General features: G+C 49.6%; 4 protein-coding genes across 7 annotated transcripts; 2 read left to right on the plus strand and 2 right to left on the minus strand.

The window, feature by feature from the left end:
* Nucleotides 1-297: 297 nt before the first annotated feature.
* Nucleotides 298-7481, plus strand: LOC136959169 (segment polarity protein dishevelled homolog DVL-3-like). Of its 2 annotated transcripts, XM_067253429.1 has the most exons (15): nucleotides 298-814; nucleotides 2076-2145; nucleotides 2780-2898; nucleotides 3110-3216; nucleotides 3418-3553; nucleotides 3700-3790; nucleotides 4001-4070; nucleotides 4186-4325; nucleotides 4399-4475; nucleotides 4618-4685; nucleotides 4872-5021; nucleotides 5185-5316; nucleotides 5401-5568; nucleotides 5877-6092; nucleotides 6207-7481. In XM_067253429.1, the coding sequence occupies exons 1-15, from the start codon at nucleotides 654-656 to the stop codon at nucleotides 6542-6544; spliced, it is 2043 nt and encodes a 680-aa protein (XP_067109530.1). In that variant the 5' UTR covers nucleotides 298-653; the 3' UTR covers nucleotides 6545-7481. The 2 variants fall into 2 exon arrangements, with proteins under 2 accessions (XP_067109530.1, XP_067109529.1); XM_067253428.1 differs by having other exon boundaries at nucleotides 3700-4070.
* Nucleotides 7482-8102: 621 nt separating this feature from the next.
* LOC136959232 (AP-2 complex subunit mu-A) lies at nucleotides 8103-15948 on the plus strand. 2 transcript variants are annotated; one of them, XM_067253504.1, is made up of 11 exons: nucleotides 8103-8241; nucleotides 9588-9706; nucleotides 10330-10595; nucleotides 10933-11015; nucleotides 11246-11387; nucleotides 11807-11951; nucleotides 13581-13703; nucleotides 13845-13980; nucleotides 14641-14738; nucleotides 14882-14993; nucleotides 15153-15948. In XM_067253504.1, exons 2-11 carry the CDS (start codon nucleotides 9633-9635, stop codon nucleotides 15285-15287), a joined length of 1314 nt encoding a protein of 437 aa, XP_067109605.1. In that variant the 5' UTR covers nucleotides 8103-8241; nucleotides 9588-9632; the 3' UTR covers nucleotides 15288-15948. The 2 variants fall into 2 exon arrangements, with proteins under 2 accessions (XP_067109605.1, XP_067109606.1); XM_067253505.1 differs by having other exon boundaries at nucleotides 13584-13703.
* A 451-nt stretch (nucleotides 15949-16399) lies between these two features.
* On the minus strand, nucleotides 16400-21529 carry pcyt1aa (phosphate cytidylyltransferase 1A, choline a). 2 transcript variants are annotated; one of them, XM_067253805.1, is made up of 9 exons: nucleotides 21391-21529; nucleotides 19843-19957; nucleotides 19660-19759; nucleotides 19377-19493; nucleotides 18998-19149; nucleotides 18761-18839; nucleotides 18531-18673; nucleotides 18251-18439; nucleotides 16400-17953 (listed from the first exon to the last, which is right to left on the minus strand). In XM_067253805.1, the coding sequence occupies exons 2-9, from the start codon at nucleotides 19951-19953 to the stop codon at nucleotides 17738-17740; spliced, it is 1107 nt and encodes a 368-aa protein (XP_067109906.1). In that variant the 5' UTR covers nucleotides 19954-19957; nucleotides 21391-21529; the 3' UTR covers nucleotides 16400-17737. The 2 variants fall into 2 exon arrangements, with proteins under 2 accessions (XP_067109906.1, XP_067109907.1); XM_067253806.1 differs by lacking the exon at nucleotides 21391-21529 and adding an exon at nucleotides 20300-20427.
* Nucleotides 21530-22304: 775 nt separating this feature from the next.
* On the minus strand, nucleotides 22305-24760 carry LOC136959058 (stress-associated endoplasmic reticulum protein 1-like). The gene is made up of 3 exons (XM_067253263.1): nucleotides 24516-24760; nucleotides 24061-24136; nucleotides 22305-22924 (listed from the first exon to the last, which is right to left on the minus strand). The coding sequence occupies exons 1-3, from the start codon at nucleotides 24597-24599 to the stop codon at nucleotides 22884-22886; spliced, it is 201 nt and encodes a 66-aa protein (XP_067109364.1). The 5' UTR covers nucleotides 24600-24760; the 3' UTR covers nucleotides 22305-22883.
* Between the last annotated feature and the right edge of the window lie 1550 nt (nucleotides 24761-26310).

A 26310-nucleotide genomic window follows, 5' to 3' on the forward strand; every position in this document is an offset into this window, starting at 1 on the left:
GGGTGGGCAGTATTTATACTCTGAGCAAAAAGAGCTTGGACCACCAAATAATCAAAAATAACTGCACAGATTCAGCAGAATCAAGACCAGGCTTAGAGTTACAAACGTGCTACCTGGGAAACGAACGTATGTTTGAACTGTTTCAGATAATAGGCCTATTTTCATTTTTGTGAACTTCATCTCATTATCAGGTGGTTACTAAGCTACCTCCCCTGCGCTAGGGGGCGAACTACAGTCTGATGACGTCGGATTCTGAGGACAGGGAGCTTCGTGTGTTCAACAAAAGTCGCTGGGAGCTGCTGCCAGAGAGGACACCAAGAGTGCCTAAATTCTGCTTTTTTCGAGATTTTAAAGCACAATGAGACAATTAAAACACGTTATCAGTGTCTTTCAGTTTAAGTCATAAACGTGCAGGTTCGACCGTCGGTAGTCTAAATCTAAACTGGAGTAAAAAGCGAAGCTACTTTTGAGCAGCCGTAGCACAGACTGTCGAGCTAGCCTTGTTAGCCACACAGCTAGCTAGCTATTTTGCTCGCCAGCTACTAGAGCCGGGCGACTCACAGCAGCACAACGGGGAACCAGGACCCGAAAGGGAGGCTGCCCGGTCGCGGCTTGATGCCCCCCTGTCTCCCTTGCCCCAGCACAAGCCCACGATGGGGGAGACCAAGATTATCTACCACCTTGACGATCAGGAAACGCCGTACCTTGTGAAACTATCCGTGCCTGCGGACCGCGTCACTCTCGCCGACTTCAAAAATGTCCTCAAGAAACCAAACTACAAGTTTTTCTTCAAATCGATGGATGATGACTTTGGGTAAACGATTTCTCCGTAATGTCTTCTGCTAGCTGTCTGACATTAGCTCGACAACATTTCACGATGGAAAACAAGTTAGTACGTGAACTATTATTTGTGAATAGACAGCCAATTCCTTTGTCCAGATTGTGCTACGTTGGCGAGCTAGGCTAGCCCGCTGCTAGCGCCATTGGTCTCATTACTGACACGTTTGTTTACACTGCCACTGCGTAACTGGCTAAGATTAGCTCAAAAAAGGCTCCTCGTATCTTAAACGAATGTTTTATTAATCAGCGGAACATCGGAAAACAATTTCATGTGCATTATGTTTGTTTGGTTGGTTATAGACTGATAACTATTTAGAATTACGGAATGTATTGTGCAGTAGCTAGACCATCTGACCAGAATAGTATCATCGGCTGCTTGCGAGCGTCAGGTGTTGAAGTGGGCCACTCCGCGAGCCCCCGCTGCTACAGGAGCTGTTAGCCAGCGAGCCCTGGAGCGGAGCCGTGAGGAATGCAGGCCAACTCGGAGGAATGCTCCGTCTATCACGGTGGCAGCTTTACGAGCCCGTGCCTTTGTGTTCTCAGGAGTTTATACGGAACTTGGCCTGTTTCCTAAAGTGCCCCGTGGTCTCATATTCAGACCTATTAGCATCGACTCGCTACATGTGGACTAAATAGACACAGTGAGTGTTCGCGGTGTGTGTGTGTGTTTGGGGGGGGGGGGGGGGGGGGGCAAGGGTGGGGCGCCTTTCGCTGAAACTTTGCAGCTGACAAGACGGCGTTATCTTGGCGTAGAGGGCCGATCACTCACTCCTCTGCTGGCGCGAGGAAGACAAAACTCCGCCTGGAGGATAGAGTTGAGAGAGAGAGAGAGAGACAGAGAGACAGAGAGCCTGAGCCTGTTTGGCAGGAGAGGTTGGACTGTGCTTAATCACCTAGCCTGCTAAGGTCAGACATTGTTGGGTCTTTATCAAACAGGCAGTGTAGCATCTGCACCACCTCTTCCAGCCAGGCTAGATTTCAGTGTAAGGGAGTGTGTGTGTGTGAGGTTGTGAAGAGATGGGTGTGAGGTTTTGTAGTGAGGTGGGTGTATCGGTAAGTGTGTGTGTGTGTGTGTGTGTGTGTGAGAGAGAGATGATTTATATGCTGGTGAACACATGAATCATAAGAGACGTCTCACCCCTCTATTCATCTCTCTCTCTCTCTCTCTCTCTCTCTCTCTCTCTCTCTCTCTCTCTCTCTCTCTCTCTCTCTCTCTCTCTGTTTCTCTCTTTCAGGGTGGTGAAAGAAGAAATATCCGATGACAACGCCAAACTACCCTGCTTTAATGGACGTGTTGTGTCATGGGTGAGCCCAGAACACACACACACACACACACACACACGCGCGCATGTGGGTACCTATATTCATGTATCTGTGACAGGAGGAGGAAGACTGTCTGATAGTTTAATTGATTGTTTGCTAAGCTTAGGGTTGTTTAGTGTGTGTGTTTGCTCCATGTGCCTGTTCATTAGGGATGTGTGTGTGACCCGGGACATGGTGTGTGTGTTTGTGTGTGTGTGCGTTTCCTACTACAGTACAGTGTAGGGGTACTACAGTGTGTGTGTGTGTGTGTCCTGGGGTACTGCAGAGCTCACCATCTGTCGGATCTTGTCTCAGACAAGGAGGCGTCTGCTTCCTAATAGCATTATCACACACTGATGTTAACACACACACACAGGCACACACACACGGACACTCACAGGCCCAGAGCAATAATTCTAGTGTCTCCAAGCTTGAGACATCTGGTTCTCTGCACAGCCTCCCTCCCTCCTCCATATTGGTTTGACAAAAATATCACAGGGTTCTCAGGGTTGTGTGTGTATAGTGAGTGTCAGTGTGCCTCTTGATAACTCAGCTCTTTGTGACAGGCTCATTGATAATTATGTAGATGGTAAATGTATTTGATAATTGTGTGATTGGTTGTATGTTTGATTGACAGCTGGTGTCGGGGGACGGCGCCCACTCAGACGGAGGCTCAGTGGCTGACAGCCTATCAGAGGCAGCCCCGCCCCTGGAGAGGACGGGGGGCATCGGGGACTCCAGACCGCCTTCCTACCAGTCAGTATCCCCTGCTGTGTGTGTGTGCCTCTCCGCTCTCTTTAACAACCATGTTACCATGGTAACATGTGTATACAGCTGATGAACAATCACCTCTCACACCAGCTTCTCTCTCTCCCCCAACTCCCCTCCTCTGTCCATCCCTCTTTTTCCTCCTCCCCCTCTCCCTCCTCCCCCCTCCTCCTCTCTCCTCCCCCTCTCTGTAATTCAGTGGGAAGGCAGCCGTGGGTCAGGACTCCCTGGACAGCAACATGGAGAGCGGCTCCCTGGTGTCTCAGAGGAGGGAGAGGCCCCGACGCAAACACAGCAGCCAGCACGGTCTGACCTCTAACCCTAACACTGCCCAGACCTCTTCAGCCTCCACCTCAACACACACTACCCAGACCTCTTCAGCCTCCACCTCAACACACACTACCCAGACCTCTTCAGCTTCCACCTCAACACACACTGCCTAGACCTCTATAAACCTCTTCTCCCCTCTCCCCTCCCTCCCCCTCTCCTGTCTCCCTCCCCCTGCAGGTGAGAGGATGAATGGGTTCCCTCGTGGCGTGCGAGGCCCGGAGCTGGGCAGCTTTGACAGCTGCTCGTCGTTCATGAGCAGCGAGCTGGACTCCACCAGCTGCTTCGACTCTGAGGACGACGACGCCACCAGCCGGTCTGACCCTCACACCATCCTTATACCTCCTCCACATGACCTTTATATGACCCCTAACACAGGCTGTTCACATTCTCTTTATGAACTCCATTGAAGTTCATGACCTCTGACCCCCAGGTTCAGTAACTGTGACCTCTGACCCCCAGGTTCAGCAGCTCCACTGAGCAGAGCTCCTCTCGCCTCATGAGACGCCATCGCCGTCGACGACGGAAACCTAAAACATCCAACATGGAGAGGGTGAGGCACACACACTCAGTCTTACACACACACACACACACACACACAGTCGTACACACACACCCTCAGTCTTACACACATGCACACACGTACACACACACGTACACACACACCCTCAGTCTTAAACACACACACACACATGCACACACACACAGTCTTACACACACACCCTCAGGTGCTTGGTGTTCCAGTGTGGTTGTCTCTCCTCAGTCCTCGTCGTTCAGCAGCATCACAGACTCCACCATGTCCCTCAACATAATCACCGTCACCCTCAACATGGGTAAGACCTGTCTGCCTGACTGAAACCCATACCTGATCTAAATCTTGACACCTAGTTCAAATGTAGAACAACACAGCAGCACGTGTGTAATGCACTTCCTGTTTCCTGCTGCCAGAGAAGTACAACTTCCTGGGCATCAGCATCGTGGGCCAGAGCAACGAGAGGGGGGACGGGGGCATCTACATCGGCTCCATCATGAAGGGCGGGGCCGTGGCAGCTGACGGACGCATCGAGCCTGGAGACATGCTGCTGCAGGTGAGACACACCTGAGGTGTGTGTGTGTGTGGGTGTGTGTTTGAGAGAGATCTAAACACACTTTTGTTCTCAGGTGAACGACATCAACTTTGAGAACATGAGCAACGATGATGCTGTCAGAGTGCTGAGAGACATCGTCCACAAACCAGGGTGACACACACACACACTCTCTCACACGCACACACACATTCACAGCATTACACAAACATCTATACCCAGACAGACACATCAGATCTCTGTATTTTCTGTGTTCTCTGTGTTAAGCGTGTGTGTGTGTGTTTGTGTTCCACAGACCCATTACTCTGACCGTAGCTAAGTGTTGGGACCCCAACCCTCGAAGCTGCTTTGCCTTACCCAGGAGTGAGTATTACACACACAATCATGTACACACACACACACTCTCATACACGTACAAACACTCTCTCATATACACACACTCACATAGACACACACCCTCATACACGTACAAACACTCTTTCATATACACACACACTCTCACACACACACCCACGCTCTCTTGTAACCCTGTCCCCCGTCCTCCTCCAGGTGAGCCGATCCGGCCCATCGACCCTGCAGCCTGGGTGTCCCACACGGCCGCCATGACGGGGGTGTTCCCCTCCTACGGCCTCAGCCCCTCTATGAGCACCGTCACCTCCACCTCCTCCTCCGTCAGCAGCTCCCTCCCCGAGACCGAGCGTGAGTCACTCCGTCACCTCCCCTGACCTGTCACAGCTGCATCATGTGATCATACCTCCCCTGACCTGGCACAGCTGCGTCATGTGATCATGGTTCCAGATGCTTGTCTTTCATCTTGTCTGACCAGTTCTGACTCCTCCTCCTGCTCCTCTCACCCTGTCAGGATTTGACGACTTCCACCTGTCGATCCACAGCGACATGGCAACGGTTGCCAAGGCGATGGCGTCCCCTGAGTCTGGGCTGGAGGTGAGAGACAGGATGTGGCTGAAGATCACCATCGCCAACGCCTTCATAGGTGCGCATCACTTCCTGTTTTTCTCACATTCCCTCAGTTGGCACTTGGATGTTTGGTCAGGGATAAAATCATGTGTGTGGGCAGGCTCAGACGTGGTAGACTGGCTGTTCCACCATGTGGAGGGCTTCTCCGACCGGCGCGAGGCCAGGAAGTATGCCAGCAACCTGCTGAAGGCCGGCTTCATCCGCCACACCGTCAACAAGATCACCTTCTCAGAGCAGTGCTACTACGTGTTCGGAGACCTCTGTGGCAGTAAGGACCAACCCTGATCTGCTGCTACACGCTCCACATGCTACATGCTACACACGCTCCACATGCTCCACACGCTCCACATGCTCCACACGCTACACGCTCCACACGCTCCACACGCTACACGCTCCACACGTGCCACACGCTCCAAACGCTCCAGGCTTAGGTTCTAGAACTGGGGAGTTCTGCAGGGAAGGTTCTAGAAATGGGGAGTTCTGCAGGGAAGGTTATGGAACTGTGTAGAACACTGAGCAGTGCAGGATGTTGGAGTCCCAGGTGAAGCTGTGCTGACCTTCCTATCTGCTCCCCAGACATGACACACCTCTCCCTCCACGACCACGACGGTTCCAGCGGGGGGGCGTCTGACCAGGACACCCTGCCCCCCCTGCCCCACCCCGGGGCAGCCCCCTGGCCCCTGGCCCTGCCCTACCAGTTCCCTGCCCCCCACCCCTACAGCCCCCCCCAGGACCTAGGCTACCCTGCTGGGGGGCGTGGCCAGGGCAGCGCCGGCAGCCAGCACAGTGAGGGTGAGTCTGGGGGCAGGGTTTTGGTTGGGGTTCAAGTTAGGGTTAACTTCCAGGGACCTTTTAGACCTGTACATCAAGAAACTGACCTCTCCCTCTCCCTCCCCCCCATGACAGAAAGCAGTGGCTCCAACTGCAGTAAGACAGAAGGAAGGGGCGGAGCCGGGGGCTCCAAGTCAGGTGGCAGCGGCAGCGAATCAGAAGTGAGGAGCCAGCGTGCTGCCAGCGAGCGCAGCGTCCGCAGTTCCTATAGCCACCGCAGCGGCCACCCTCACGGGGGCCTGGTGTACGGGCCCCCCGGCCTGCCCCCCCACCTGGGGCCCCTGGCCTCCACCCCCCCTGGGGCCCCCCCCGGCCGTGAGATGGCCTCCACGCCCCCGGAACTCTCCGGCTCGCGCCAGTCTCTGCGAATGGCTGTGGGTAACCCTGGGGAGTTCTTCGTGGATGTCATGTGACAGGGGTCATGTGATGGGTCTGTGTTTGTTATTGTTTAGCGCTGAGAAGGACGGAGGCTTCTAGAAATCACTCCTTGCTCCATCCCGGCTCGTCATCCTTGTCTCCTGTGTGGGTCACCTGTTGGCTGTGAGGCTGGCGGGCACACGGGGACACGGGCGCCTTCCAGGGCCGAGGTAACGACCAGGACTACGGCCTTGGATGAGGTCCACACCATTTCCTGTTAGAGCGTCTCCATGGAGACACGGCTGGGTCTAGCGGCCATACTTTCTTCAGTGAAGAAGCCCCCAGGGGGAACCAAAGCGCCTTCCTGCGTTTCCTGCTTAGGAGGGGGACATGTTTGTGTGTGCACAGGAAGGGAGACAGGGGTGACTCAGCCTTTACTGCAGGATGCTTTATCGTTCATGTTCTGCTTTTCGTTTTCCGCTCCTTGTCTCTCTACAGCGGTCTGCCTTCCCCCAACCTTGCACAGACACACGGGGGAGAAACCTCTCCCTCCTCCCATCCTCCCAGTCCTCTCCTCCCTTCACCCTCCCCCAATCCTCTCCCTCCTCTCCTCACTGTTACCTCTAACTACAGACTATGCCCTCCACCCCCTAAAACAGTATGAGAAAGCATTTCTGTTAGCCTTTACCTTTCTACAGACTTTTAAATGTTTGACTTTTGATAAAAAAAACTGAGAAGATGAGACGTTTGTGTAGATCGACTGAGAGGAGAGCCTGGCGGCCATCTTTATTCTGCCTGCTTTTGTTTTAGATCTAGTGGGTCACCAAGACTTGCATTTTTATTAACACTAAAACGTGAGCATTCAGTCTCAAGACCAGCCAGAAAGCCTCTGTTGTATGATGGTGTGTCATGGGGGGAAACCTTTCTTATCATGTGTTTCACACTACTTTTATCAATGTCTTTTTATTTATAAATATAGTTTTATGACTTTAACTTGGTTGCGTCTTCCTTTCCTGTGTGTGTGTGTGTGTGTGGGGGGGGGGGGCTGTGTGTAGGCTGTGTGTGAGAGAAATGTAGAGGTTTGGCTTAGGACACGCAGCATTCCAATCAGTACAAGGAATCTGGTCCACAGATGTGTGTGTGTGTGTGTGTGAGAGAGTTTGTGTGTGTAGGGCGGGGGGGTCCAACCGATATCTCTGTAGTTTAACACCTCTCCAACTCACTGACCCACTCAAATAGTTCACTTAGCTAAACTCCTCAGTGCCGCAAACAGTTTTATGCTTGCTTAAATGTTGCTGCATCTACAATGGCAACGTCAGGAAGCTTCCTGTGGGTAGGTACTTAAAATACCAGAGAAGAGAAACAGCCATGGATCCAACGGCAGCCAACAAACATGAACCGGACAAACACAGACAAACCTGTACGATGTGGTGCCAAACAAAGCGGATAAAGGTGTTTAATAGAGCTCCCCTCTATCTCCAAATATTTGTGTTATCTTTCACCGACCTTTTCAATGGAAACTTTGTAGCAATACTTATCATAAGGGCGCGGCCGAGGCGTTAACACATAGCTCAGCCGCGCCTTTTCCCGGTTTGACCGTAAACGTCGCCAGCAGCTCCAGGTCAGCTGATAGTTTGGAGGAGGAGGAGGACCGTGAAGTTAGCGGGTTTGTGAACCAGGAATTCATTGACTTCATTAGCTACTTAACTCTAAACCAAAAAAGGGAGGCCGTTATCGGCGTGAGAGAACTCGGGTAAGCTGAGTAATCATATTTGAGATATATATAATATCAGTTACATAGCTAGAAAGGTGATCGTAGGTTGAAATAGATCCGTGTATTTGTGCCTGTGAAGAGCTTGCATGGTGGCTAGCTATGTCCTCGGTCGGCCTAGTGTACTTGCTGAAAAATATAGGACTGGGGAATGCCTAAAATATATCTAGAATTTAAACATAATTTGCTATTGCAAGATGTAGACTCAGTTATATACATTTGAGTGATGCAACCAGCTGTACCAATTGTGGAACAATGCCACACTTGATACGCTTTTCATTATTAAACGTGTAGTGTCTTCATTCCATGGTATATAGTCTCAGCCCGCTACTGCATCCTATAGCTCCCGTTACTTTAACGTTAGCTACCTTAGTAGCACTAACTCCTGACTGGTTGATCGCCTAGCTTAATAAGCTAGCTGAATAGCCGGGTCTCATTCATCCTAGGTTGAAGGTCAAGTAAGCATGTGTATCAGCTAACTAGCAAGCTACACACAGTGTGCATAGCCAACAACGTACAGACACGGATGGATGGAAACTTAACGTTCAGAGATAAAACATGATGGCTCAGAATCTAGCTAAGTAGCTAGCTACTTCATGTTTCCGGAAAACATATGGCAGACATCTTGGGCCAATAAAAGAACGATTAAAGCGCTTAGCTATATCTGGCTACGATACAGCTTGTTTTGAACATGGGAAAGATCCAAGTCTCCTCGTGGAACGGATAAGATCGCGCTGATCTGCTTAGTATGTCGTGTCTAAACGTAACTGATGTCCAGGGCGCCTGGGCTGAACTGTTGCTGTTGTGGAACCCGTCCCACTTCCACCCTGGGCAGCACGAACATCACGTCTCTAAACGGGCAAATATTTGCTCTCTGCTTCCACGTGAAAGCCAGTTTCACCCCAGAACATAAAAGCTACACTGTCAGCCATATGTTGAGGCTACAGATAAGATACTATTATGTTTATACTACAATATTATGCATGTAACTTATAGTATGTAGTTGGGCTGAACATGATTCCAGAATGTTATGACTTTGATATCTCCGGTAGTGGGCCATTTCTGCTCAACATGAGAACCTTTTAGAGGGAGCTAAATCACAGGGTGGTTACCTGTGGGGTGGATTGAGAGAACATGTGCTTGTGTGTGTTGACTGAACCACCACAGTGGAGGAATTGTGTGCATGAAGATTCAAAGACAAGCCCATACATCTACCTTTCCCTTATCCTCCAGTTTTCTCTACATCTCCCCTCCCACTTCTCTCTCTCTCTCTCTGTGTCCCTTCCTCTCTCTCCCTCCCTTACCCTACCTCCCCCCCCCCCCTCCAGGTGGGAGTGTTCATCATGGCCAGTGAGGACTGAGGGACAGCCACGATGATCGGAGGACTGTTCATCTACAACCACAAGGGAGAGGTGCTGATCTCCCGGGTCTACCGCAATGACATAGGGTGAGACACACACACACAGAACACACAAAGACACGCATAGTATTCATGTCTAATACTGTGTTCTCCCTGTAGTGCATGCAGCGTATGTTGGCTGTGTGTTTAAATGCCCCTATGGACCAGTGGGTTTCACATTTTCACAAAGAAAACCTGCATTACATACTGAGAGGAGCTCAACTTCTGAGTGTGAACGCTCGGCTCGCACGCACGTCTCCGTGACGATGCGATGCGTATGTCTCCGTGACGATGCGATGTGTTGAGAAGGTGTTTGTCTCCTGTGGTACCTGACAGGCAGGCTGCTCATTGGGTTCACCTTTGCAGACTGTTTACAGCAGTTCCACTCCTCATACTGCAACTCCACTAGCCGAGAAACCGCCGTGGCTCCTACATCACGCGTCTCTCTGTCTCTCTCTCTGCGCTAATCTCTCCCTCTCTCCCTGTGTGTATTGACATGCACGAAAATGTCTGTAAATTTTTTGGTACCTCACGATTCGATTCAAATCGATTCTTGGGGTCACGATTCGATAAAAAATCGATACACGAAAATCAAGGTTTTTCCACCCCACCCCTAATCTTTGCCCTCCCCCCTAATCTCTGTGTGTGTCCCCCCCCCCCCCCCCCCCCAGACGTAACGCGGTGGATGCGTTCCGCGTGAACGTGATCCACGCCCGGCAGCAGGTGCGCTCCCCGGTCTCCAACATCGCCCGCACCTCCTTCTTCCACGTGAAGCGCTCCAACATCTGGCTGGCCGCCGTCACCAAGCAGAACGTCAACGCAGCCATGGTGTTCGAGTTCCTCTACAAGATGTGTGATGTCATGGCTGCCTACTTTGGGAAGATCAGCGAGGAGAACATCAAAAACAACTTTGTCCTCATCTACGAACTGCTGGACGGTAACTAGGGGTGGTAACTAGGGATGGGAATCTTTGATACCTCGAAAGTACCTTGAAATCGATTCTTGAATCGATTAAAAAACGATTCAAGATTTTTTATTTTTTTTAAAACATTTACATTTGTGAATCAATGTATTCCCCCACCCCTAACGGCAATTGTGACGAGGACGTCAAACATTTTAAACCATTTTAATTTTAAATCTGGTTTTGTGTGTTTTATGATGAGTTGTGTTTTGTTGGGAAAATGTGTTGCTTTGTTCTGTATGGTTCACTGCTGCTGGAGGGTTATTGGCCTTAATGTTTGTGTGTGTGTGTGTGTGTGTGTGTGCGCGTACAGAGATCCTGGACTTTGGTTATCCCCAGAACTCAGAGACAGGAGCTCTAAAAACCTTCATAACCCAACAAGGCATCAAGGGCCAGGTACACCTCTCTCTACCCCTCTCTACTGTCTCTCTACCCCTCTCTACTCTCTCTCTCTACCTCTCTCTCGACCTCTCTCTACCCCTCTCTACTATCTCTCTCTACCTCTCTCTACTTCTCTACCTTTCTCTGAACATGACTGGTTATTCCAGTTGTATGCATAGGGAGGTGTTGTTCCTGGTGTATGTGTGTGATGTAGGTAGGTACAGCTGTTCATCCCCCCCCCGCAGCACCAGACCAAGGAGGAGCAGTCCCAGATCACCAGCCAGGTGACTGGGCAGATCGGCTGGAGGCGAGAGGGCATCAAGTACCGCCGCAACGAGCTCTTCCTGGATGTGCTGGAGAGCGTCAACCTGCTGATGTCTCCCCAGGGTGAGCTGCAAACGCAGTAATAACGCAGTTATAACGCAGTTATAACGCAGTAATAACTTATATATTGTTGGCTATGTAGTTAAATGTACATGCGTGTACAGGAAACACTCCAGTAAGGACAGTGATTATACAGTAATAAAAGACTAATAAACCATTCATAAAACAGTAATACTGTAAAAATACAGGGATGAAACACTGAAAATACATTAAAACAGTAATAATACATGAATTATACATTGATGATATATTAATAATACATTACTAATAAACTAATAACACATTGATCACGAGAGCCAGACATGACTCAGCACAAACACCTTCTGATCCTGGACCTTCTGCTGACATTGCTTTGGAGACAAGCGTCTTCTTAATGAACAACATGAAGTGTGAGGTTACCTGGTGACCCCTGACCCCTGCAGGTCAGGTGCTGAGTGCCCACGTGTCGGGGCGTGTGGTGATGAAGAGCTACCTGAGTGGGATGCCAGAGTGCAAGTTCGGCATGAACGACAAGATCGTCATCGACAAGCAGGGCAAGGGCGGGGTCACCGACGAGGCTGGGAAGAGGTGAGTGACGGCTCTGGGGGCCAATGGGGATGGAGCAGGACGCCTGACAGCCTATTAGAGGCCAGATCTGTTCGTCTTCCAGGTGTCAGTCAGCATCTGTCCTGGTTCTGTCTGTTCTCCACACTCACTCCCTTCTTCTGTTTGCTTCCTCTCATCTCTCCCTCTCTCTCTGTTTCTCCCTCTCTGCTTCCTCTCATCTCTCCCTCCCTCTCTGCTTCCTCTCATATCTCTCTCTCTCTCTCTCTCTCTCTCTCTCTCTCTCTCTCTCTCTCGTCTTCAGTGAGTTAGGGGGAAGGTACGGTATATTCCTCCCTCCAGTTAGTCTTCCAGCTGCTCACTCTAAACATGTGTGGAGGTCGGGGTCGCTAGCTCCATCCCCCGGGTCGCTAGCTCTGCCCCTGGATGAGGCCCATGGGCATCACCAAGCTGACCCTAAGGTCAAAATCATGGCTCTTCAAAGTTCAAATCTAGGTCCGACCATGCGCCCTGCAGGAATGCTTATGAACATAAATCAAGTGCCTCCACATATCTTTAGTCAACAGCAGGAAAGGTTTTCGTCTGTGATAAGTGAATGTTTGTTTTGTTTGGGACTGTGCAGGGGCTGTGCAACCAGAGGAACCTCCTGGTTGTAGGGTTAGACTGTCCCTGTTTGTGTGTGTATGTGTGAGAGAGCAGTGTTTTGTGGTTGATGTTGTGTAGAGAGAGATTACTGTGTGTGTTTCTGTGTTCAGTCTTAGTTGTCAAGTGGTTTTTTATTTATTTATTTAGAAGGATCCTCATTAGCTCTACCCTAAGACATAGCTACTTTTAGTGGGGTCCACATATAAGACTTACATACTAACAACAAACATTTGAAACATACATTACAATCCCAATATATAACATTTAAAACATACATTACATTACAAGTATCAAAAGTTAAAATACATAAAAATAATGATCATACAATTTTACATTACAAATATCAAAAAATGTCCAAAAAAAATGTACATATCCAATTCCATAGAAGCGTAAACTGCAAACCATGTAAGAGAGTACTACACATTTCTGTACAGTATATCACCATCTAGTGTCACAAGTACGCTGTACCCAAGTGTTTCATTATTTGCTTTTTGAACATACATTTACGTGTCATGTTTATAATTTCTGTTGGTAGTAGTTTCCATGACTTCATGGCTCTGTATCCCACAGTGCGTTTAGGAAAATGGTATTAGCTCTGGGGAGTGAAAACCTACCTTCTATTGCTCGTCTAGTGGCATAGCTATGTGAGGATACATTCTTATTTAGTTGCCTATACTGATCAGCTGGTGTTTTAGACTGCAAGAGGCACCATGTTGACAGAAGAGCAGCTATCATCCTGTCTTCACCTTTTAGCCAGTGGAGAGAGACTGGCATGCAGACTGGTTAAGTAGACTGTTGTGTTTCTAAACGGTTGCTGTTGGGGGTTACTGTGTGTGTGTGTGTGTTATAATGTGATGAGCAGGTGTGTGTGTGTGTGAGCAGGTGTGTGTGTGTGTGTGAGCAGGTGTGTGTGTGTGTGAGCAGGTGTGTGTGTGTGTGAGCAGGTGTGTGTGAGCAGGTGTGTGTGTGAGCAGGTGTCTGTGTCTCTGACCAGCTGTTGTCCTGCAGCAGTGGGAAGCAGGCCATAGCCATCGATGACTGCACCTTCCACCAGTGTGTGCGACTCAGCAGGTTTGACTCTGAACGCAGCATCAGCTTCATCCCTCCTGACGGAGACTACGAGCTCATGAGGTCAGTACCCTGACCACTCACCCTGACCCCTCACCCCAACCCCTCACCTGGTCGCTAGTGTTTCACTACCATACCTAGCTAGCGTCAGTCATGTGTTCACCAGCTTCTTTACTACAGTGTGATGGTTTATTTATGTGTCAGGTACCGCACCACCAAGGACATCATCCTGCCGTTCCGTGTGATTCCTCTGGTCCGGGAGGTGGGCCGCACCAAGCTGGAGGTCAAGGTGGTCATCAAGTCCAACTTCAAACCCTCGCTGCTGGCCCAGAAGATAGAGGTGAGCTGGACTCCACCTGGACCCAGCTGGAGGTCTAGGTCTATAACCTAACCTAGCTAGGGCTGGTCTAGGTCTATAACCTAACCTAGCTAGGGCTGGTCGAGGTCTATAACCTAACCTAGCTAGGGCTGGTCGAGGTCTGTAACCTAACCTAGCTAGGGCTGGTCTAGGTCTATAACCTAACCTAGCTAGGGCTGGTCGAGGTCTGTAACCTAACCTGGCTAGGGCTGGTCTAGGTCTATAACCTAACCTAGCTAGGGCTGGTCTAGTTCTTGTACCTAACCTAGCTAGGGCTGGTCGAGGTCTGTAACCTAACCTAGCTAGGGCTGGTCTAGTTCTTGTACCTAACCTAGCTAGGGCTGGTCTAGTTCTTGTACCTAACCTAGCTAGGGCTGGTCGAGGTCTGTAACCTAACCTAGCTAGGGCTGGTCTAGTTCTTGTACCTAACCTAGCTAGGGCTGGTCGAGGTCTATAACCTAACCTAGCTAGGGCTGGTCTAGTTCTTGTACCTAACCTAGCTAGGGCTGGTCTAGTTCTTGTACCGTACCTAGCTAGGGCTGGTCTAGGTCTGTAACCTAACCTAGCTAGGGCTGGTCTAGTTCTTGTACCTAACCTAGCTAGGGCTGGTGGTGTTGGTCCTGCTAACCCTCTCCCCCACAGGTGCGTATCCCCACCCCCCTCACCACCAGTGGCGTCCAGGTGATCTGCATGAAGGGCAAGGCCAAGTACAAAGCCAGCGAGAACGCCATCGTCTGGAAGTTAGTGCCTCAGTCTGTCTATCTCTCCCTCTCTCTCTCTCTATGGGTTTATCTATCTTTTTATCCCTTCTCTTTTGCTCTCTATCGTTCTCCTTTTCACTGTTTGTGCTGGTTCTATTTATTTACTGTGCCCGTGTGTGCAGGATCAAGCGCATGGCAGGGATGAAGGAGTCTCAGATCAGTGCTGAGATCGAGCTGCTGCCCACCAACGACAAGAAGAAATGGGCACGGCCCCCCATCTCCATGAACTTTGAGGTGGGCACACACACCAAACACACACCACACACACACCATACACACACACACACCACACACACACACTCTGCACACACTCCTTATCTGTCACACACCGCACACCACACACACACCACACACTCCGTATCTGTCCGTCACCCTCTCTCCCCCCTCCCCCAGGTGCCGTTCGCCCCCTCAGGTCTGAAGGTGCGCTACCTGAAGGTGTTTGAGTCCAAGCTCAACTACAGCGATCACGACGTCATCAAGTGGGTCCGCTACATCGGCCGCAGCGGGATCTACGAGACGCGCTGCTAGCCCCGCCCACCTGCAAGCCCTGCCCACCTGCAAGCCCCGCCCACTACCAACTGGCCCAGCCCACTGTCTGCAAAACGTTGCTAGCTTGTGACCACCCTCTCTCGTCCCACACCCCTTCTCCTCCCCCTTCCTCTCTCCTCCTACCCCTCTCTTCCTCCCTCTCCTCCTCCTCCCCCTCTCTTCCTCCCTCTCTCCTCCTCCCCCTCTCTTCCTTCTCTCCTCCTCCTCCTTCTCTTCCTCCCTCTCCTCCTCCTAAATGTTTAAGGGAGAGGGATTAACATTTAAAAGGCAGAACACAGATATATGCAGGACGTGAAATGTTGTGTCAGTGACTTCAGACGTCTGTTGTGAACACGGGTGTGTGTGTGTGTGTAGGTTGGGGGGTCCTGGGTGTATAGGGGGGCCAGTACCCCCCCCCTAGTATTTCTGAGCTCCTCTCCACCCTGTAGTTCTACATAGCCTACAAGTTCCATGATCCTCTCTGGTCTGGTTGCTCACTTCCTGCCTCTGAGCTTCTCTGTGTGTGAGGATCATTGAATGGCTGCCCTGTGTGAGTGGTTGGAACAGACTTGGGCAGTGACTCTGCCCCCTGGTGGTCACATGGTGTTGTGTCTGTGTCATGGTGACTGTACTGTCCAATAAAATGTGATCATGTACCCAAGTCTTCCCCTGGCTATGGCTGTTCTATGCTTGAGCCTTTGACTCCAGATCAAGAGTTCCCAGGTTCAGATCCCCCCATGGATCTGCTAACTGAAGACATAATAACCCTAACCCTGGGGAGTCAGGTGGCTGAGCGGTTAGAGAATCGGGCTAGTAATCAGAAGGTCACTGGTTCGATTCCCGGCCGTGCAAAATGACGTTGTGTCCTTGGGCAAGGCACTTCACCTCGGGGGAATGTCCCTGTACTTACTGTAAGTCGCTCTGGATAAGAGCGTCTGCTAAATGTAAATAATCAGGTGTGCTGAGAAACCCTCCAGACCAGCTGTTCACTTCCTGCCTGGTTATCTGAAACCAGAATGATTTGCAACCTGCTTATCTGCCTGCACCTGCAGAAGAACATCCTGTCCTCCCAGAAACCTTTGCAACTGAACACGACACACAAAGACAACCACTGTAATTACCGTCTTTATTTTTTGTTGCATTTGTGTTTTTTGTTCTTTTCTCTCATCATTTGTCTGGCCTGAACATTCAGGCTCTCCATAACACTCACAGACCGTCTTAGACAGCTCTCCCCTCCCCAGGCAGAGAACAGGATTCTAACTGAAATTGCTCCAGGATTTCCTCCTTCAGGATCCAGACTTTTGGAACCATCGTAAGTCAGAAGAACTGATTGATCAGATGTTCCATAACATCAGACCAGTGAGATTTAAAAACGGATGGAATCCCGTCCGTTATGGTTACAAGATTACCGGCTTTAAAAGAAGAATCTCCCCTTGTTTCAGCTTCCTGATGAACACACACTCACGCTGTATCACCATGGTGACGGACAAGCCATGCCCTCAGCCTAGCACGTCGCTTAACAACCGTGATTCGTCCGCTGTGAACGTCTGATACCGTCTTTAATATTCTTCCTAGAATTTCTCTCGTCCTATCAGATCTCCACAGTGCATAGGGAGGAGGGGCTAGTAGGAGGCGATCAGAGATTCACTTTTTTGTTTAAATCATACAGATATACACACACAACCACTTTCTCTCCCCAGCTGTAGAACCAGACAGACCAGGACTCTGGTTCTAAACTCAAGAAGTACCTTCCTCTTAGACAGTCTCTCCAGAGGCATGCATGCACACATACTCACAAACACATGCGTGTGGATGAACACACACACACCAGGGAGAGCTGGTCTGGACACACACCAGGGAGAGCTGGTCTGGACACACACCAGGGAGAGCTGGTCTGGACACACCAGGGAGAGCTGGTCTGGACACACACCAGGGAGAGCTGAGTTCTGCTGTGGTCCTCCAGGGTTGGTCTGGAGCTCAGACAGCATATCCCACAATCCCCTGCTTCAACAAGTCTCTAGAACATCATCACACATCTGGGTGACAGAGAACCTAACAGGAAGTGAGTGAGATCATCACATACAGGTGTAAATGAAGAAGTAACTTACAGGAAGTAACTGAGAATGTGACATGTGAGAAAGTAACACAGGAAGTGAAATCCCCAAACCCCCCCGACTTAACAAGTGGTTAAAATAAACATACAAAAAATTAAAAACGTGTCTAAAACACAAACTAAAATCAAGGGCGATCCATGTGAAGCGACTGGCTCTGGTTGCTGTGGTAACAACGGAACAACAAAAAACGATCAGGGGAACACTATTAACAAACAACTGGCCCATGATTGGACAAGCTCTACAGGCATAATCCAACAAACTGGCTTGCGATTGGAGAATCTATGGCGTTGCTACCGGCAACAGAGGGCTAGGACAGAGAGAGGAGCCCCTCCCTCTTTAATCCTCGTCTTCGTCATCGTCATCCTCGCTGATGGGGTAACCACGGGCGACGTGGTGGGAGGGGGGGGAGGGAGGGGGGGAGGTCTTGGTGAAGAAGGGGAGGCGGAAGGAGGGGGAGGGGGAGCGCTCCTCTCTGGTGGGGCTGCTGTTAGGGCTCTGCCTGGGGCTGATGGCCTGGAGCATACGCCCTCGACCCTCCTTCAACATGTGTTTCTGCAAGGGGGAGAGAGGAGAGAGAGAGGGGAGGGAGGGAGGGGGGGAGGAGAGAGAGGGAGGAGAGGAGAGAGAGGGGAGGGAGGGAGGGGGGGAGGAGAGGAGAGAGAGGGAGGAGAGGAGGGGGGGAGGAGAGGGGAGGGAAGAGAGGAGAGAGAGGGAGGAGAGGAGAGAGAGGGAGGAGAGGAGAAGAGGGGGGGGGAGGAGAGAGGGAGGATAATATGTCAAGACGAATCAACTGCAACATTCTCTCCCTCTCGCTCGTACTGTGGCAGAGGTGAACCGTGTAGAGCTCACCAGCGCCCCCTCTGGACCAAACATCTGCAGGAAGTTGCCGATGAACTCCCGGGATTTCTCCTCCCACTTCTGAATGAGGTCGATACTCTTCTCCTCCACCTTCTGGACAAACTCCTTGCTCTTCTCCTCAACATCTTTCACCTTCCTCTTCACCTTGTCCACCCGCTCCTGCAGGTGGTACTTCTTCTCCTGTGGGAACAGACATATAATCATTATGAAACGGTCAGTTAAATATGATGATAGTGATGATGATGATGACAGAGCTGCTGAAGATGCGTACGTTAATGAAGCTGACGTTCAGCTCCTTGGCGGTGTAACCCCGCTGCAGGTTGCGTCTGACGTACACATCGTAGTCTCGTACGATCCGCGTGATGATGTCAGAGGTGGAGATGCCCTCTGTCCGCTGGGTGGGAGCGAACATGCCTGGAGGTCAGAGGTCAGGGGTCACACCAGAGAATCAGGGGTCGAGACTCGAGAGCTTGTTGCTATGGGTGCTGCTATGGTACCCACCCGCCTCTTTGATGTGCTTGTAAACGTCGTCACTTCCCGCTGAGGAGTATGGGATGTCGTCATGGGCAACAAAGTCGATCTAGAAAGGAGGGGTGGGGGGTCAACAGAACAACATTGCATACAGGACATGCAGGGTACACACACCTACAGCTCTCTCTCTCTCTCTCTCTCTCTCTGTTCATCACACTGCTACAGCTCTCTCTCGCTCTCTCTCTCTCTCTCTCCCCCGCCTCCTACCCGGTGCTTGGCCAGGAACTCTGGGGAGAGGGTCCAGGGTGCGTTCCTCACCACCTCGTCTATGTAGCGACAGTGGCTAACAGCATCATAGCGCTCGTCTTCGTTCATCACCGTAAAGCCCTTAAACTGGTGTGTCAGGTCGTCACTACACACTGAGGGCGACAGACACACACACACAGACACACGTACAGACACACACAGACAAACACACACAGGTTGAAAAGGTTAAGGGGTGAGTGTAGCTCAGTGTTTACAGCATTAGACTGCTACATTAGTACATTACAGCATTAGACTGCTACATGAGTACATTACAGACAAGAGTAATTTTACACCTCACACCCTCTCACACACACACCCCCTCTCACTCACACCCCCCTACCTCCTACGATGAGGTGTGTGTTGGGGAACAGGCCCTTGGCCTGCATGAGGGCACGGGCGTGGCCGGAGTGGAACACATCGAAGATGCCGTCTGCGTACACCCTCACCGGCCTATCAGCTGAGAGCAGGGGCGGGACATGGCAGTGACTGACAGCTCCTGAGTGTGTGTGTATACTGTATGTGTGTGTGTACTGTGTGTGTGTGTATACTGTATGTGTGTGTGTATACTGTATGTGTGTGTGTACTGTATGTGTGTGTGTATACTGTATGTGTGTGTGTCTTACGTGGGGTGCCTCGCTTGGCCTCCTCCATGCTGACTCTCTGGTAGGGCTTACTGTCTGCCGGCTCCAGCTCATCAGCAAACGGAGCAGGATGCTTCAACCCCTGGACACACACACACACGCAACGTGTTTTACAGGTGTGAACATCACATAACACAGATAATTTGCTCTCCCTTCCCCCATTACCACAGTGCATCTTGGGACTTTAACAGCTCTGTCTCTCTCCTCGGCCTCCCCGTTTGAGCCCTCTCTCCTCCTCTTCCTGGACAGCTGCCGACGGGAAGTGTGGGCCTCCATCTTGCTGCAGGGGGCAAAGGTCACACACCAGAGACTGAATACACATGTGAAATGTATTTTTTGGGTTGTTTGCGTTCCTGGCAGTTCCGCTTCTCTCCACTGGGTGGCGCCCTTGCTAATCATGTTCCCACAGAGAAGCAGGAACAGGGTCTGGCGGTGTGGCTGTCACTATTACATAATAGTCTGGAACACAACAGGGGAGGTATTGAGCTCCCTTTAAACCCCTTTTACACACACACACACACACACACAGGTCCACCTCCCCGCTAGCATTCTGCTGCGCCCAAGAGGGACAGATCTCTTGACTTGTTTACACCGCGTCGGTCCCGCCCCATTCCGTACATACCGGAGCTAATAAGTAGTCAGCAAACACGCTATGCACTAGGAGTGTACCCCGGTGTCCCCCGCCCGGGACACCGGCTAGCTCGGTCTGACTGCAGTGCAGGTCAAAACCGAGCCGATAAGTGACGTTATATTCTGCTGACTTCCAACATTGCTATTTAGCCCTTCCTTGTTTATCGGGGCAAGAAGGAGAGCAACCAGCTACCTGGCACTACTGACACTTATGTAAGAAGCCTCTCTCCTCCCCCCCTTCTCTTTTACCCTCCATCCCCCATTCTTTCCCCCCTCTCTCTCCGTCCTCCAGTTGGCTCCGTTTAAAGGGGGCGCATAGCGTGTAAGATTTACATCCGTTCATAACGGGGTCGGTTGCTATAACGGGAACGTGCAAGGGCGACAGGAGCTACTGCAAAGTCATTGCTCCGATCTGAAGATAGAAACACAGTGTTCTTGTTGCTCTTTAACACCTCACACTCTCTCTCTCTCTCTCTCTCTCTCTCTCTCTAGCTCTCTCACACACACACAGCCCTGCTGTGTCATAGCAATCTGGCCTCTGAAAGGGAAATTGAGGACTGAAAGTGGTAGGTGGGGTGGGTAGTGACTTTGCTTTACTGTGTTAACAACACCATCCACATTCAACCTTGCCCTGAGTCCATCACCAGAAGGAAATTAAAGGGTCGGGAGATTTCGTTCTTATCGACACGTAGCTTTAGTTTAGCTGACAGTGATCTGGCCGAGCAGCTGTCGGGTTATTTGGCCCCGGCTAGCTAGTCTGTCCCGGGGTTAGTTATTAAAGCTTCACCGGGCGTCCTACGTAAACCAGCGGTAACCACAACTAACTAAACGACGGGATAGCTGACTTTAAAGACTTTACAGTGTCTCCAAGTATCTAGCCACCTGGATGTTTAGTGAAACTAATGACATGACGTCAAAAATACATGTATTTGCAGCACCTCTGTCTGAATGAAAACGACCGTACCGTAGCTAGCTAGGGTTAGCTAACTAACGTTAGATTGTTCAAGTTCCAACTACAAATACGCGAAGTGTGACATGTTGGTTGGCAAGATGTTAGCTAGATAGGCTAGTTAGTTAACTCACCAGCACCGACAATCGATTTAAATGACAAACGAAAGGATCGGTGTTTCTTGGGGAAGTCTTGAGCCGCCGGTTTATCCTCGAATCTAAAGCAGCGGTTCGAGTCTCCGGTAGTCAGACTAGCTTACTGCCCTCCGTGAACTACAACACCCACTCTTCTGCGAAATTACGTGGCTGTCAGAAAGTACATTCCGGTTCCTTAAGGATAAAACCCGTGCTGCCCCCTCGCGACAAATTAGGTGTATTTTGCTTGATGGAAAAATAATTTGGAAAAAGCCACAGAATTTAAATAGTTACAATAAAACGTAAATACAAGTTTAATGCATAAAACGGTACGTCCTTGTGGTTGTAATATAGCCTACTCTGAAGTAAAAAAAAAAAAAAAAGTCAGTACAGGCAGGTTTGTCATCAATCACGTTTTTATTAATTTCCCTCTGTCACTGCCAGCAAACGCAGATTGTTATGTACAACACATCAATCTGTCATTTATTTACATATTTACCCATCTCCACATTGTTGGTGAGACATAACTTCATGTGTCCCTGGAGGCAAATGCAGCTGTCCAAGACTCTCCATGAACACAACACACAGACACTTTAAGGACTGATTCCAGAATCATCTTTCTAGAATATTTAATATTTCCAAACATATTTTCCAGCTTGAGTTTAGATCTGCTAGATATATGAAGCAGTCTGATTGACTGTAGAAATAAGACCTATTAGAAAAGATTTGAAGGCAGCATTAAATAATCACAGAATTATAAAGAGGAGAAATGTAGAAATCTTAACATTGTACTGGAGTCCGATTTTGAATCGTTGGCAACTAAAGGACCTCTGACCTATTAGAGCCGTCTAACCCTGTACCACCTAAACCTGAAGAAAAACAAAAACGGAAAAACTGGGCCCACAAACCAAATTAAGTAAGACAAAGTGTTTGTTATGTCTGTCAGTACAGTGACTAGATTTGAGTAGGTAATTACAGCACAGCAGTGGAGAGCTGGGACTTCTCCACCCGTAAAGGAATGGTTTCAAGATGGCAGCTGTGCCAAAGATGTCACTGAGTATCAGCTTTAAGAGAAGCTAGGCATGGTCTGGTCTGGCCTGGTTTGGCATGGCCTGGTTAGTTCTTGAACTAAGGCACCTAGAAGGAATGGCTTGGAAGATTCAGAGCTAGCTAACAAAAGAAAATCCATTGAAAGAAATTGTAAATTTTTCAATGAAGAAAAAAAAGAAAATGAAAGAAATGTTTCCAATAAACAAACGAAGGAGAAGAAGTCAGTGAAAGTGCAAGACAGTATCTAGTCATCCAAATGGTCGACTTCACAACACTCAGCTGATTGGACTTGGAGGTGACAGGGCGAGGTGGAGCTGAGCTTCTGTCAGAAACAGGGTTCAGGGGGGTGGAGCTGAGCTTGTGTCAAGAACCGGGTTCGGTAGCGTCGGGGGGGGACGGATACTGAGTGGAATGAACACAGTAGTGATGTCTTCGATGTTGTCCTACATCCCCATGCGGATACTCTGGATGATCTGGAAAATGGCTAGGGGGGGGGGGGGGGAGAAGTGGAGGGGGGGAGAGAGAGAAGTGGAGGGAGGGAGAGGTTGGAAGAGGGGGGAGGGAGGAAGAGAGACAAAATTCACATGTTTAGTACAAGTTGAAACAGTCACCCTACACTCTCTCTCTCACATACACACAGATAAACAGAGCACAGGCACCACTCCTAAAACACACACCCTGCACCCCTCAGAGCCAAGCAGGGTGAGACAACACACACACACGTGTCCCTGACAATGCTGGTCAGCTGGCCTTCTTCTGCCAGGCAGACAAGCAGAGACGAGTGTGACACCTCCATACCAATAGGCACCTGACTGGTCACCCATGGTCAGGGTTAACCCTGGTCATAGCAACTTCCAGTTGAATATAGACAGCTGAAGTAAACAGGGAAGGAGAGGAGATGAGGCGGTGAGGAGAGGAGATGAGGTGGTGAGGAGATGAGATATGGAGGAGGAGATGAGGTGGTGAGGAGATGAGGAGGTGGACGGTCTTGGCTGTATCTCCCAGGCGTGGACCATCATTATAAAGACCAAGCAGTGCAAATGCTGATGAGGCATTTCTGTGTAAATGATTACGAAGATTTGCCACAAGGCCGAGCAGGGGCTTATCAGATACCTGTGAGAGAACACCTGCTGGCATCTGATATCACTCAGACCACCACAACTCTACCTATGCACAAACAAGGCATTTTGTGATGCAAGATGTGGTTTAGCTGACCAACACAGATACAATGCTGTTACAGGTGTAAAGGCTGTGTACTGGAACAAACCTCGTTTCTGCATAGGAAGAGTTCGGATTGTGGTGGTATTTTTTTAATATTTCTTTCAGTATTCTCTAGACCAGTGGTTCTTCACCCTGTCCTGGATGTTTTAGATGTTTCTTGGCTCCAACACACCTGATTCAAATGCATGTTCGTTACCAGGCTTCTACAGAGCTAGATAACGACCCATTTATTTGAATCAGATGTGTTGGAGCAGGGAAACATCTAAAACATGCAGGACAGGGGTTCCCTGAGGACAGGGTTAAGAACCACTGCTCTAGACAGTGTCTGGACGCGTAATGTGAGATGTTAACGAGGCCACCGGACCGTACATCCAGCTGTGATCTGAAGTGCCGTCTCACCTGATCCGCACACCACGAAGATGAACAGCGCCAGTAGCCACGGCCCAACCGCTACCTTGTCGTCCGTAGCGTTTCTCTGAGAACAAACCGGGACAGTTGGGGTTAGCTAAATGTGCATGCTTAAGAGTTTTATACAATCAAAACCTAGATATTTAACATTAATAAACAGAACTGCACTGGCGTGAAGACCACATAACAAACCGCCTGGAATAGATTCACTTAATTTAGCTAGCTCTAGCTAACTAGCGTCTGGGTACGTAGCATATGCTGTAAACTTGGTTTAAAAAGTGTAGCTACACAGGTGAACGTGAAAAGTTAGTTCGCTAGCTGGGCACCAAATACTAATACATAACTCTAGTTCCCAAATCATTGTTGATCTTTTGAAGGCATTTGAATAAATAGCTAGCTACAGTAGCTAGAACCGGGACGCTGGAGAAAGGGGGAATGAATCTTACCGTAGATTTGGCTACGTTGCCTCTTAGCGTGATGTTCTTGCTATGTTTCTCGTTAGCCATGCGAATTCTCTGTTTGGCGACCATCTTCCAAAGTTGTGGACTACAGAATCTCAGTCAGAAAATGTAAAAAAAAAAAAAGTAGGTGATTTTATCCTTTCGCCGAAAATCAAACAGCTCTGATGCTACCGATTTATTGAAGGAGAATAAAAGCAGTGCAAATGTATACGTATACAGTTCTTAACCCCGCCCACACCGGAAAACCGCATGTCTCACTTCCAGTGCCTATCTCTCCGCCGCCCAGTCATTGATAATATAGTGCTCTTTCTATAGGCCCTCATTTCTGGAACAATGTTGTGATCAGATTTGCGAAGTTCACTGTAGCGAACTTCATGGCACTCGAAATATTCCCCACATTTATAAGTGGTCAAACCAATTTATTAGAGGGCTTTCACAGTCTCTCAACCCAGGCAATTTAGACACATGGCCTAACTAGTCACTGATGGATTACCAACTGAATCAATCACGGTTTGTTTGTGTATCACGAGCAGATATTATCTTGTTGTGAGCCATACCAACTGCTCACAATCGTTAATCGGTATCTATTTATGATATATGTGTTATTCAATCTTAAGGTAAGAGTCATACAAATCTGTAAAAGACGATTGGGTGGGTTTAGGAAAGGTGGTGACGACGCTCGCGCATTGATACAGATACTAGGTACATTCGACTTCACGCAGCGCCGGCGTCGCCTGCAGCCCAGCTGACTTGAAGAGCATTCTCAGCTTCAAGGCAGCCGGCAGCAGCCGGCTATCGGCGCCGCCGGCGCTGCATGAAGTCGAACGCACCTAGTATTTCTGTGTGACGTGTATCTTGATTGCGCCATCCTTGACTTGTGGAAAGTGACAGAAACACCACATGATAGACAGCGTACTTTAACTATAGGTGCATTCGACATGGACTGACTTCATGCGCCGCAGCCAGCTGCAGGCGGCTGACTTGAAACAGTGAATTCTGGTTAGACTTTTTGTCCGACTTGAGACGGCGCCGAGGCTAGGTTACTGTGACTTGGCCATCAAAGTACCGCGAGATCGATTCGAAAACTGCCGGCTGTGTACCGAGCGCATTTTCTCAAGAGCAACTGCACGGGTTCTAATATCGACACAGCTATTTGATGATTGGCCAGACTCACACACGACAACTTTGACGCGTGTTTTGTATTAGGTGCGTTCGACTTCATGCAGCGCCGGCGTCGTCTGCAGCCGCCTGCAGCCCGGCTGACTTGAAGCAGCCAATGGCATTCTCAGATTCAAGGCAGCCGGCTGCAGCCGGCTGTCGGCGCCGCTGGCTCTGCATGAAGTCGAACACACCTATTTATTCTGACACCTTCAGTTTCGCCAATGCCTAAAAGGTTAGTTCTCACACACAAAATGCAGTCTTTTACAAGGAATTCAGGTTGTCTACCCAAAATGACAATTAACTATGGACATATGATTTTATGTTGCTGTCCTTCAAGCAAGATCTTGCTTAAGGGTTCAGACTCAGTGTACCTACATTCACAATTAAGAAGATAAAATGTAGCTAATACACACAGTAAAAGTAGCTAGCTATCGCTATCAAACGGATTTGAGCAGTAACATTAGCTAGGCTAGCTAGCAAGCAATATTCTGCTACCTTATAATGTAGGTACTCAAGTATCTGTCAGCTTGCTTGCTAGTATTAATGTTAACAGATAAATAATTGGTCTGTCATATTTGTTCCCTATGGATAATGTAATGTAACATGTCTTTCTCAGTTT

Source organism: Osmerus mordax, chromosome 16, assembly GCF_038355195.1.
Source record: "Osmerus mordax isolate fOsmMor3 chromosome 16, fOsmMor3.pri, whole genome shotgun sequence".
Classification (NCBI taxonomy): Eukaryota; Metazoa; Chordata; class Actinopteri; order Osmeriformes; family Osmeridae; genus Osmerus; species Osmerus mordax.

What these genes read in the sequence shown, in the direction of transcription:
- LOC136959169 (XM_067253428.1), top strand. Translation starts at nt 654, where the DNA reads ATGGGGGAGACCAAGATTATCTACCACCTTGACGATCAGGAAACGCCG. An exon ending in ATGGACGTGTTGTGTCATGG is followed by an intron (nt 2,146 to 2,779) that starts GTGAGCCCAGAA and finishes TTTGATTGACAG; the next exon opens with CTGGTGTCGGGGGACGGCGC. An exon ending in TCCAGACCGCCTTCCTACCA is followed by an intron (nt 2,899 to 3,109) that starts GTCAGTATCCCC and finishes TCTGTAATTCAG; the next exon opens with TGGGAAGGCAGCCGTGGGTC.
- LOC136959232 (XM_067253504.1), top strand. Translation starts at nt 9,633, where the DNA reads ATGATCGGAGGACTGTTCATCTACAACCACAAGGGAGAGGTGCTGATC. An exon ending in GTCTACCGCAATGACATAGG is followed by an intron (nt 9,707 to 10,329) that starts GTGAGACACACA and finishes CCCCCCCCCCAG; the next exon opens with ACGTAACGCGGTGGATGCGT. An exon ending in TGCTGGCCCAGAAGATAGAG is followed by an intron (nt 13,981 to 14,640) that starts GTGAGCTGGACT and finishes TCTCCCCCACAG; the next exon opens with GTGCGTATCCCCACCCCCCT.
- pcyt1aa (XM_067253805.1), bottom strand. Translation starts at nt 19,953, where the DNA reads ATGGAGGCCCACACTTCCCGTCGGCAGCTGTCCAGGAAGAGGAGGAGA. An exon ending in GGCCAAGCGAGGCACCCCAC is followed by an intron (nt 19,494 to 19,659) that starts GTAAGACACACA and finishes CCCTGCTCTCAG; the next exon opens with CTGATAGGCCGGTGAGGGTG. An exon ending in TGAACGTCAGCTTCATTAAC is followed by an intron (nt 18,440 to 18,530) that starts GTACGCATCTTC and finishes CTGTTCCCACAG; the next exon opens with GAGAAGAAGTACCACCTGCA.
- LOC136959058 (XM_067253263.1), bottom strand. Translation starts at nt 24,599, where the DNA reads ATGGTCGCCAAACAGAGAATTCGCATGGCTAACGAGAAACATAGCAAG. An exon ending in GCAACGTAGCCAAATCTACG is followed by an intron (nt 24,137 to 24,515) that starts GTAAGATTCATT and finishes GTTTGTTCTCAG; the next exon opens with AGAAACGCTACGGACGACAA. An exon ending in CTTCGTGGTGTGCGGATCAG is followed by an intron (nt 22,925 to 24,060) that starts GTGAGACGGCAC and finishes CCCCCCCCCTAG; the next exon opens with CCATTTTCCAGATCATCCAG.